Source organism: Chiloscyllium punctatum, chromosome 18 (genome assembly GCF_047496795.1).
Source record: "Chiloscyllium punctatum isolate Juve2018m chromosome 18, sChiPun1.3, whole genome shotgun sequence".
Taxonomy (NCBI): domain Eukaryota; kingdom Metazoa; phylum Chordata; class Chondrichthyes; order Orectolobiformes; family Hemiscylliidae; genus Chiloscyllium; species Chiloscyllium punctatum.
This window is the reverse complement of record NC_092756.1, coordinates 100178347-100190489: the sequence shown is the minus strand read 5'-3', so window position 1 is coordinate 100190489 and position 12143 is coordinate 100178347. Positions and strand designations below refer to the sequence as shown.

General features: G+C 38.9%; 1 protein-coding gene across 11 annotated transcripts in view; it reads left to right on the top strand.

The window, feature by feature from the left end:
- LOC140489423 (RNA binding protein fox-1 homolog 2-like) overlaps positions 1 to 12143 on the top strand; it is a 370713-nt gene that overhangs the window by 343681 nt on the left and 14889 nt on the right. For 7 of the 11 annotated variants that reach the window (XM_072588967.1, XM_072588965.1, XM_072588966.1 and 4 more), the window contains 2 exons: positions 6447 to 6489; positions 11593 to 11657. In XM_072588967.1, the coding sequence (XP_072445068.1) occupies positions 6447 to 6489; positions 11593 to 11657 (108 nt within the window). Of the gene's footprint in view, positions 1 to 5573; positions 5614 to 6446; positions 6490 to 11592; positions 11658 to 12143 lie in introns of those variants that run through there. The other 4 variants (XR_011963128.1, XM_072588969.1, XR_011963127.1 and 1 more) reach the window with 4 other exon arrangements.

Below are 12143 nucleotides of genomic sequence, written 5' to 3'. Positions count from 1 at the left end.
GAAAATCATGGGTATTGTGCAAAATTAATGGTGTAATGCAATAATCATTCCAGTGCACAAGAATGAGATCTGCCTATTGTAGATAGTAATATCATACTGTATTTCCCAGTCTATGACTGAAGTAGAGAAATGACTAACTGGGTTAGGCTGCACCTGCTGTGATAGTGTATGATGGTTACCAGAAATGTTGTTGCAATTATGTGCATAATTAAGAATGAATTCAAGAGAGTGATTCTGGGTAACTGGAGGATGAGTCCATGGTCTGTTTTCTCATTAATTTTCTCATTTTTATGTGAATCTTTAAAAATATAATTATCATAGTGAATTACAAATGCCTGGTTCAGCTTAGACTTTTGTATGTCTTTACAAATGCTGTGCTATTGGCTCCCTTCATCAGATATGAAATTTACACACTTTATTAAATTTCCACCTTATATATATAGTGAGGTTCTCTGCTCACTGTGAAATTATCTTCTCCATGCATAGCAGAGTTCTGTTATCATGCCCTCTGAGTTTGGGGTATCTGATCTTCCTCTGAGTGGCTGCAAACAATGTAAATGACTACACCGGAAAGATTGTTGTTAAAGTGCAGAATTTGAGAAACAAGATTTTTTTTTTGCTTTGAAGCTTTTTGTCTTGCTCTTCAGAGGGTTGTTGCAGACTCAATGGGCTGAATAGCCTCTCTGCACTTTAGAGATTCTATGAATAGCAATGCAGTGACCATGTGTTTATTTGCCATTGCTAGTCTATCAGCAGTGCATACTATAATCGTGACCTGGAACCCACCCTCCCCCCATTTATGAACTCAGCAACATGTGCAGTTTTAGCGACATGTACACCAAAAACGATGGTGTTGCCTGGGATCCCTACTAGGCCCAGCTCTCTGAAACATCCTTGTTAGGTTCTATCCAAAATGTGCCTTCAATAAGCCTCCAATTTGTACAGGATATGATTGCTATATTTGAATCTGTAGCTGCATGAAAAAGTTTCCATACACATGTTAATGGACATCATCCTGTGCTCAAATTCAAATTTGAAATGGAGCAATCAAATGAGCTAGTTGTGAAGTTGGTTGTGGTTTCTGTACTTTCCACTATGAGCCTACTTGGTCAGTTTGTGTTGGGGCCTTCAACTGCAACAAGCAAAGTCCTGACCATGTACAACCAGCCTCAGTTTGCAAAATTCATGACACAGTGACCAACAGATGCTATGATTACACAATTGGACAACATTTGCTAAATAATCCTGTGTGTGGAAAGCATTATGGTGATAACAAACTCAAGATTGTCAGTTGGGCTCATGATGTTCATGTACTAGAAATCCTCGTTGTGAGGTTTGTTCTTTCCGGGGAAAAAAAATGTGCACATGTTTCCAGTAAACAAACAGAGGATGGCCCTTCTCTTGTTCATTTCTCAAGGCAATGCCTGGACCAGAGACCATCTGTCTGGGTTAAAATGCAAACAGAACTTGACAATTAACTGTCAGTTACCTTCCTCATGGTGAATTCTATGCAGTGACCGCCAGCAATCAGACTTCCAATTGCCAACCATTCAGCATACTCCTCTCTATAAGTTGTTTTTCTTTTACATTGAGATTTCTTGTGAATTGTTATGATGAGTGCAAGATGAAAAGCTTTGACAAAATGTCTTTTTCCAACATTACTGGAAAGATTAGTGGTTACTTTGTGGTGAATCTTTCACCTTGACTCACCTTCCATTGGTATTTTTACTCTTAGCATTAAATGTTTTTCTGAGCTGAATTAAGCATAATAAGTTTGAATAAATTTGTAATCCAAAGTAGATCATGTTTCTTTGTGTCCTGTACATTACAACAGCTCCTGTAATCTGTTGAAGTATTAAACTCTGTCCCCTAAATGAATTTGTAATTCAGCCGTATCAGTTTATTTCCCTCCTCTCTCGGCTGGCTGCTTCAGATAGCAAGCCTTCAGCTGTGACAGCAATGCACGTGTTTGTGATGCGTTGCACTTACATCCTGGCAAAGCCAGTCCTATCAATGTTACGTAAGTGGCAATCAGTGCCTTGTGCTATGGCAAATATTTTCCATTCAGTTGGCTTATCTTCATGTTGATAAATAAAAGTATCTTTGATGGTGTCGCAGAGTGTTCATGCACATGCTTGATGCTTATAGTTAGCCTGCATGGTTCTCCAGGCTCAAGCCCACTCCCCTCCATGGGAGAACTGTACACTTCCCACTTCTAAAGGTAATCATCCCTGTCTCAGTTAGTGTGAACACATGGAAATGAAGGCAGATAGGGAAATGAACATACGGAACATTATATTCATTGACCTCAAATAACCAACATTCTGCAGACACTTTTTTTGATTTTCTGTTTATTAACAGCTTTCAGCTATCCTTTAAGGAGCCATTAGCACAAGCATGTTTGAATGTAAAACTACTTTATGCCAGTTTTTGTTTAAAAGCATGTGGATAATTTATGTTAGCTAACATTGTCACTGATGGCTGTGAGGGAAGGTTTGTCTCAAAGAAAACAAAGCGTGGGGACTCTGAATTTGTAGAAATTGTCAGGTGATAAAGGTAGAGCAGAGGAGATTGGAGTGAGAGGCTCTAATTCTTAAAGTACTAACAGTGTACATCAAAATAAATAAGTAAATCTTTATATGCAATAGTTTTGGGAACACTTTTGACTCCATTTACGTTTTAAAATATTAACTTATGACACTGCCATCCAGTTCTGAAATTTTGGCTTTGCTGTGCAGACAGTAAACAGCTGAGCATGAAGTTTTGTTGTTGCACATCAGTGAGTGTATCCTCAATCAGCTGCACTCCTCATTGCAAACCTTCAAATCTTTTTTGAACTGCCAATCCACCATTACCATGGAAGTGGGTGCATAGAGTTAATTGCCTGAGTGAAATCTCCACTTAGAGTCATAGAATCATACAACACAGAAATAGACCATTTGGTTCAACACATCCATGCCAAACAGATATCCCAAACTTAACTAGTGCCATTTGCCTGCATTTGGTTTCAAGAAGAGAAATGTTTTGACTATGTTTCTGTCTCGTAGATGCTGCCTGATCTGAGTATTTCCAGCATTTTCTATTTTTAGTTCAGCATGATTTCACTTCTGTAAAAATCTTTTTAGTATTTGGGAGTTCCAGTTGACCCAAAATCCATCTGCAGCATTTGAGAGTGCAAGTTTTGATTTCCTCTATCATTGTGTAAAACATTCTCCTAATAACCAAAATATGATCTAAAGATTAATCAGCAAATAGTTTATTTCTGTCCTGTTAAATCTTTTTATGGTTTTAAGCATCTCAATATGATTATCCCTTAAGTTCAAGAAAGCACAACCCACATTTATACACAGGATTAAGTCATTTATCCTAATGACTTAATCCTGATAAACCTGTGGTTTCATTCTGGGAAAACTATTGCAACCATTCCAAGGCCAGCCTAGCTAACCTGTGGTGTGATACCTGCACGTGAGCACAGTTAACCCACATCTGACCAAAGTTCTGAAAAACAAAGTATCATGTCCTCACTTTTGAATTATAGTCTCTTTTTTGAGGTAAGACAGCATCCCATTTGATTTTTTGACTACTTTTCATCTCTTTAAACAAAGCCAAATTTGACAACAGAGCCCAGCTCTTATTAGAGACTCTAAAAGTGGAGGGACCTCTCAGAGATTAAACTGTACAAGTGAAGGAGTATCTTTAAACCTCCTTACATTATTATTGTTAGTTCACTTCGTGCTTCCTTACTAAGAGTGCTTGGCTATGCTGACTTCCATAGTTGAGTAATAAAGGGTGTTTTGCCAGCTGAGCAGTATGAGGTTACCAGATTATATCCTATAACTGTGCTGCCCATCCCCCCCCCCCACCCTCTGAATTGTATCATTGAGTGCGTAGACCCTAAGATCATTTGGCCCTCAAGCTTGCTCTGCCATTTAATAGGATCATGGCAGGATCCAACATTCCTCACATTTATTTTCCTGCATAATTCCCTGATTGATCAAGAATGTATCTATTTATCTCAGCCTTAAATATACAGAGACTCTGGTCCCGCAGCTCTCTGGCAACGAGCTGAAGGACAACCAACCCTCTGAGAGGAGAAATTCCTCCTCATCTCAGTCTTAAATTAGTCCCCCTTTATCTGAGACTATGCCCCCAGCCCTTGACTCTCCTATGAGGGGAAACATTCTCTCAGCATTTACCCTGTTCAAGTACCTTAAGAAGTCTACATGTTTCAGTGAAATCACCTCTCATTCTTCTACATTCCATTGTGCAGAGTCCCAACCTGTTTAACCTTTCTTCATAAGGCAATCCCTCCAAACCGGGATCATCCTAGTGAACCTTCTGAGATCAGAACTGCTCCTATTGAAATAATATCATCTCTTAAATAAGGGACCAAAACTGCTCTCAGTACTCCAGATGTGGTCTCACCAGCATCTTGTAAATTACAGTAAGAGTTCCCTACTCATATACCCCAATTCCTTGAAATAAGGGCCAACAAAGTATTAACCCTCCTGATTACCTGCTGCTCCTGTGTGTCCACTTTTTGCATTTCGTATACGGTGCCCCCAAGTGCCTTTATGCTGCAGTCTTCTGCAGTTTCTCTCCATTTAAATAACGCCCTGTTCTTTTGTTCTCCCTTCAAAGATGAACAACTTTTCACATTTTTTTCATATTATACTCCATTTACCAACTTTTAACCCACTTACTTAACCTATCAATATCCCTCTGTAAAGTATTTGTATCCGTCTTGCAACCTGCCTTTCCATCTATTTTTGCATTGCCTTCAAATGTGGCTACAGTACATTAACTTCCTTCCTCCAAATCATTAATATGTATTGTAAATGGTTGCAGTCCCAGCACTGATCACTGTGCCATGCCACTGATCCCAGGTCACCAACTTCACAAAGAACTGCTTATCCTCAGTCATTGTTTCCTGCCCATTAACCAATTCTTTATCCATGCCAATGTACTACCTCCAACACAGTGGGCTCTTGTGACTTAACCTTTTGTAAGATATCTTGTAAAAGACCTTCTGTAAGTCCAAAACCACTTATCTACTGGCTACTCTCTGTCCTGATTGAGATTTCCTTAAAGAACTTTAATACATTAGTCAGATATAATTTCCCTTTCATGTTGCCATGCTGTCTCAATGAATTACAATTCTTCAAATGTTCTGCTATTTCTTCCTTAATTAGTTCCATTACTTTTCCTACAATAGATATTAGGTTAATCAGCCTATATTTACCCAGTTTTTGCCTCCTTTCTTTTTTAAATAGCGGTGTTATATTGGCAGTTTTCCAAACATCTGGTACTTCTCCAGAATCTAAAGATATTTGGAAAAGAGCACAAGTTTTGGAAAATAGAAATGGCATTTGCCTCCAAAGTTGATCATTGTTTTTTAGTCAATAGATTTGGTAAGAAATAAAGTCTGAAATGGATATTTTGCAATTAAAACACCTTTCAAATTATCAAAGCTTTCTGGTAGTCTACAGAGTTCTTGTGACAAACCTTGCCTTTGTTAGCCCTTGCATGTTGGAATTGCAGTAATCAGAGTGTTTCTGTGTGCATCTCTGCAGTGTGGTTTACCAGGATGGATTTTATGGTGCCGATCTCTATGTAAGTATAAATATTATTTTACATTGCTACCCTTCTGTCGATAAAGCCATTCTTTAAGTCAGTATGCTAATATTTTCTCTCGCTGTGTGTTTTCTTCTCATCTGCTGGGTGCTAATTCATAGTTAACTGGTTTCACTGTCCATTTAATATAAATTTGAAACACCAGGCTTCCTCAGCGTATTCTGTTTTAAGTTCAGTCAACGGAAAAATAATATTCCTTTGTTTCTATATGCAGTGTACAGTGTTCTGACTTTTAATGCTTTCAAGTATTACACATTGGATGGAAGCAGTTTCTTTTGGGATATCACGTAAATACAATGATATCAAAAAGAACATATCAAATAAAGTTGACTTTTGCTGCACCAGTTCATGTACTGCAACCGTGCTGTAAGGAATACCTTGCTCAATCAGTTGCTGAGGTTACTAATACTGTTCACTAAATCTTGTATCCTTTTGAATTTTTATTTTAAATTGAACCAAAATGTTTACTGAGGAATGCTGGTGTGTGGTGCATACATTTGACTTTGAAATCAAATCCATCACCTTTGATCTGTAAGTAGAAATTGGAGACAGTTGACAAAAGGAGTGTTGTGACAGGTGCTCAGAGTAAATTTTAACAAGTGTTCAATTATTTCAAGAGTGTGTAATTGAACAGCCTGTGAATGTCCTTTGCTTTATAAATCTGGTGTTGAAAGGTTCTTCAGCATAAAGCATCCTCCAATAATAGAATGGCTTTATCCAAGGAGGGTCTCTCTTTCTTTCTTTCTCTCTCTCTATTCAGTTGTTTCTTTTCCAGCCTTGTCGCCAATGTTCTTCCCTGTGTTTTATTATAGAATAGTGTATCAGGAACCAGTGTATAGCAGTAAGTTACCGCAGGTATGATAGAAATGTGTGAAGAGACCAATCGCACAGATTGTGGATTGCAGTGACAAATCCTACTAACAGCAAAGACTGCAGTTAGGGATGGGAGCAGGCACTAAATGAAGATAAAAGCATTCCTGAAGAATGCAGTAATATCACCTTGAGCTAACACACACTTAAAAGGAGAGTGCCCTCCTGATGAATATAATTGGTAGGTTTATCATGTGAGTTTAGTGTTTATTACCAACTCAATGCATTTCACTTTGAATTATTAAAAAACCATGAGTGTGTCTCACCATGTTGGTCTGATTGAAGGTTGTGTACCAACCCAGTGCCGAGGAATTGTCCAAGGAACATCTGTTTGGGCGGAGTAGGGTTAGAAATCCAAATTGAAAGGATGGTGCTCTTACTTAAGGATCAAAGTCTCGTACTTAAGGATCAGTTTATTTAGCATGAGTATCAAGTTCCTTGTAAAATCTCCTGTCATTTTTGGAAATAGCCCTCCCATGCCCCAGTTCATGAAGGAGAGGGCAATGGGAAGGTAACATGTTTTCCTCCAAACTTCTGCAGAGCCAACTTTTCATTATTCATTCACGGGATGAGGGCATCACTGGCTAGACAGCATTTATTGCTCATCCCTAATTGCCCAGAGAGCAGTTAAGAGTCAACCACATTGCTTTGGGTCTGGAGTCACATGTATGCTTGACCAGGTAAGGATGGCCATTTCTTTCCCTGAAGAGCGTTAGTAAACAATATGGGTTTTGCTGCTAATTAATGATAGATTCATGATCATCATTAGACTCTTATTTCCAGATTTTTATTTAATTCAAATTCCACCATCTGCTGTGATGGGATTCAACCCCTGATCCCCAGAACATTACCTAGGTCTCTAAATTAACAGTCCTGCGATAATACCACTAGGCCGTGCTTCCCTGCACATTCGAGACTGCTTTGAGGCCCAGGGTGATTCTCTCTTCAATCATTTATTCATTTCCCAACAATAAACTCCTGGTTGCAGGCAGGAATAGTTTTTTAAATATACTTTGCAAACCAGTACCCATTTCTGTGCATTGACGGAAGTCTGAACTATCCAAGTCATGGAGACCATGGGAAGCAGAATTACAGTCGCCTTGTTTACTGTGGAGCTTGGGAGAAATCTTTAAGGACATATGCCTGCAATAAGAGAGACAAATGAGGTGATAAAAAAAACTCCTTTTTATACGCATGGAAGCAATATCAGTGGGAAATGTGAAACCAACCTGCAGTACATTAATCATGCAGGACAATGTAGATAAAACCTAATGGGATCTAAGCATTGAATTCCAATGAAGCAAGTCACTTCCATTCACTCCAGTGCATCAGGGCATAAATGCACCATCCTTTCCCATTAATTCATGTACCCGTGCAAATGATTATACGTTTTCATTCAGTGGCTAGCTTTGGATTAGGGTTTTCTTGTTAAAACACAATAAATATTTAAATGCACTTCAGGTAGAATTATTGCTGTCTGATCACTTTTCATGCGTGAGGAATATTAAAGACCATTGAATTTTTTTGTTCTCATAGCGATAGATCGTGGAATGTGATACCCAAAACACTGGTTTAAAATTCCAGAATTGGACCAAGTAAAAACTATTGATGTCAGACAATTCCCTTTGTAATGTTAGATGCAGGTCTATACTGTTACCTGTTCTACAATGTTATAAAAACAAACCATACTTCTACTGCAATTCATTTGGAACTGGGCAGATTGCATAATCCATCCCACTGATAGCTGCACAGTCATGATCCCCACCACATTTTGGTATTTACAAAGGAGGGCTTTTTCTCCCATTTTCTTCCCTCTGGGCAGGTGCTAACTGTTGCCAGATATGGTTTAGGAAAATCTTTTAAAACCTCACCCAAGTGAATCTAGGTAGCATCAAGAGGCTATTCAGCTTTGAAGGGCACTCAAAGTGAGCCAGGTTCTGTTATCTGGGCAGCACGGTGGCTCAGTGGTAAGCACTGCTGCCTCACAGCACCAGGGTCCCAGGTTCGATTCCAGCCTCGGGTGACTGTCTGTGTGGAGTTTGCACATTCTCCCAGCGTCTGCGTGGGTTTCCTCCGGGTGCTCTGGTTCCCTCCCACAGTCCAAAGATGTGCAGGTCAGGTGAATTGGCCATGCTAAATTGCCCATAGTGTTAGGTGCATTAATCTGAGGGAAATGGGTCAGGGTCTTTACTCTTTGGAGGGTCATTGTGGACTGGTTGGGCCAAAGGGCCTGTTTCCACACTATAGGGAATCTAATTATCTCTCATGCACACAGAGTCACTGCATATTAGTAGCCTCCTGTTAATTTTCCCCCTCACTCCATGGGCATTTGAACAATTGATAATTTCCCAACTGCCATCCACTTGATGCCCCTAAACGGGAAACAAAACTATTATGATTTGTGTCATTCAGTGTGCACCAGGCAGTGTATTTACCCAGTGAAGCTTGGAGACACTCAACTTAAATTTCTATTCCCCTTGAAATAGAAGCAGGTAATCTAGCAAGGGGACTCCAGCTGAAACACTAAAAATTGGTTAATGAATACAAGTGAAGCTGCCACACAATCTTCCTCCTCTTCTGTTCAAAACATACATAATGGTTATAATCTACTGAGAAATATACTTTCCGGTGAGATCTACCATTCATAGGATTCAAAATAAATTAGGACTTTATTCAGAGTACGATGTTATAAGTGAAAGGATTAATGTTTGATACAGCTGTTTCATTGAAAGTTAGCTTTTTTCCCATTTTGCATTTCAGTAATGACATTTGTGTTTAAAAAATTGTTCCCAGCAAGCAGCTGCTACTTTAAGCAACCTTTCCACGGATCTTTCATAAACATGCTATAGAGTTTGGTTAGTATTCAGCTCCCACCTCTAACTGCAGCAAGAACGTTTAATGTGGTTTGCTTGACGTGAACGTTAACCTCTTAGGTATGCGGAAGAGGCTGCAATGAGTGAATGGTGATCGTGAATGTTTATTACATTTTTATATATACATTTTATATCTATATAATACTGAGAATCGTGGCTGCACGCTCTAGTAATCCAGGCTGTTTCCTTCACTCGGGCTTGCCATAGCGTATAGGGCTGAGGGCTGTCTCTGGAGAATGCTGGGACGCCCGGAATTAGTCTGTGGATCATTTGGTTGGTGATTGCTAGTGCTGTAGATTCGGACATTCGCATGCTCCAATTTCTCCTGATTGACGGATACCACAGCTTGATTGTTTAGAAAATAAATATTCATTTTTTTATTGCATCTTAAATGTATTTTCTAAAACTGCATTTGTTTTAAATGTAATTTAATCCACTTGAGCTGCAGAGTCAACTATTCATTACGAATGTTTGGCAATGATGTTAAATAAAGTCATGAGCAGTGTTCAAACTGTTAAAGTTTTGCTGTCAGAGATTTCTTGCTCACTAAATTCCATTTTTCCCTCAGCCCTGTTGGTCTGTTGGAAAGACACTAGTACAGTGCTATATTATTGTGTTAGTTGCTATCAGATGTATAGGCAGTCTCTCAGGACATAACAAGCAAAAGAAGGAGGAGCTTTGAACCAGATCTGTTCACTAAGATCATGACCTCACTTCCACTTTCCCTATAATCCTCAACTCCTTTGTGGATCAAAAACTGTCTGACTCAGACTTGAATATACTCAATAACCCACCCTCCACTCCTCTCCAAAAATTAACATCCTGAGAAAAGAAAGTTCCTTTCTTCCTTATCTCAAACAAGAGACCGTTTAACCTGAAACTGTCTCCTAGTTCTAGATTCCCCAGAAGGACAGACATTATTTCAGAACATACTCTGTTATCTGTTTTGGTATGATCTCCTTTCATCCTTCTAAAATCCAGTGAGTATGTGCACAACATGCTCAACTTCTCCTTACTTTTTCCTCATCCTTCCACTTTGCCATATCTCACAAATCAACATGCCAACCTTTCTCTGAATTGCCTCTATTGCAAGTATATTCCTCCTTTAAATAAGGAGACTAAAGCTGTCTGCTCTCTCCAGGTACTGTCTCACTAAAACTGTATACAGCTGTAACAAGGCTTCCCTACTTTTATGCTTCACCCCTTTAGTAATGTAGGCCAACATTCCATTTTTCATCCTAATTACTTGCTCGACCTCCATCCTGACTTCATATAATTCATATGTGGATGCAGTCAGATTCCCCCATCCCATAAAATTCTACATTCTTTCTCGAACTGAATCACCTGCTTTTTATCCCACCAAAATGAATAAACTTGTATTTTTCCCACATTGTATCTCATCTGTCATTTATTGCCACTTTGTCTGTATCCCTGTACGGAAGACAACTGCACATGTCTGTTGATAGTACTTGGTATACCTTATCAAGGATGGACTAATTGAATGAGGAGAGATTTTTGGACATCAGTGCATGTGTGGAGTGTTTTAGTTTGGCGGGCATTGTTATTGATAGAGTTAGATATTTAAAACTCTTCTATTCTCTTGGTTTATTTGCATTTTTGTATCTCCACACTCAATGTTCCTTCTTACCTTCATCCCATATTTCACTTGGGGACTTAGCTAGTCAGAATTTCTTCACCTGAAGGTATAATGGTAACTTTACCCATAGTCCACTAAGAAGGGGTAGAGATCGACAGTAGAGTGGGAAACAGTCAAAGTACCAGCCACCACTTTGTTAATTACACTGTGTTGAGGAGAATGCAGTCAGCACAGCCCAGAGTTACTTGCTCATGATGACTTGGTGGAAGTAAATTCTTATTTCAGCAATGGATGAAAGAGGGTTGGCACTTCTAGATGATATCTAGGGTTAATTGCACAACAATTACTTAGTAGGCTTTCAAAGTTAGATTGTCAAATGCAATATCCTATCTAAATTTTCAAACCTAATGCTTTGAAAGTAGATGGTTAGCTCTTTAAAATGTTGTCATTCAAGAATTTTTCAAAAAAGTTTAAAATCTGCAGTGTTAACAATGAACAGACATGGGTCAACTTTTGCTTTAAAATTCATAATATATGAAACAAATGCAGTTTTTGCCATTATTTTGGTGTGCATGTGACCATTTAGCCATCTTCTTAAACATCATGTTTTTTTTATAGGGTGGATATGCAGCCTACAGGTATGCACAGCCAGCAACTGCTACGGCCACTGCATATAGTGACAGGTAAGAACCAAGCCTATTTATTTCTCACTGTTCATTGTAGCAGGAAGGATGTCTGTTCTTTGTTGTTGTTATACCGAGTTCTCTTTGTTACGTGAGATTGCCATGCTGCTAGAGCCTGCATTTGTTCACTGTTCTTATGGCAATGGAAGTTCTCTGCTCAGGAATCATTAACAAAATGCATCATTTTGGAGACTGATTTATCAAAAATTCTTATAATGTAGGCACTCACCGAGAGTGCTTTGTTTGGATTATCCATAAGTGAGTGAATCATCAGTATTGCACATTGTTCATCCTCCAGACAAATATTAGAATGAAATCACTGATTGTCCATTCGGAAACTAGAAGAATCAGGAAGAATGAAAATCCATTTTAGACGTTAGGTCACTTTACAATTTCTGACAGCTTTCCACCGTACTCAGACTTGCTGAAGATACTGACTGCTCACTGGGATTTGTTTTCACAAGCAACAGTCATTTCATGCTTACC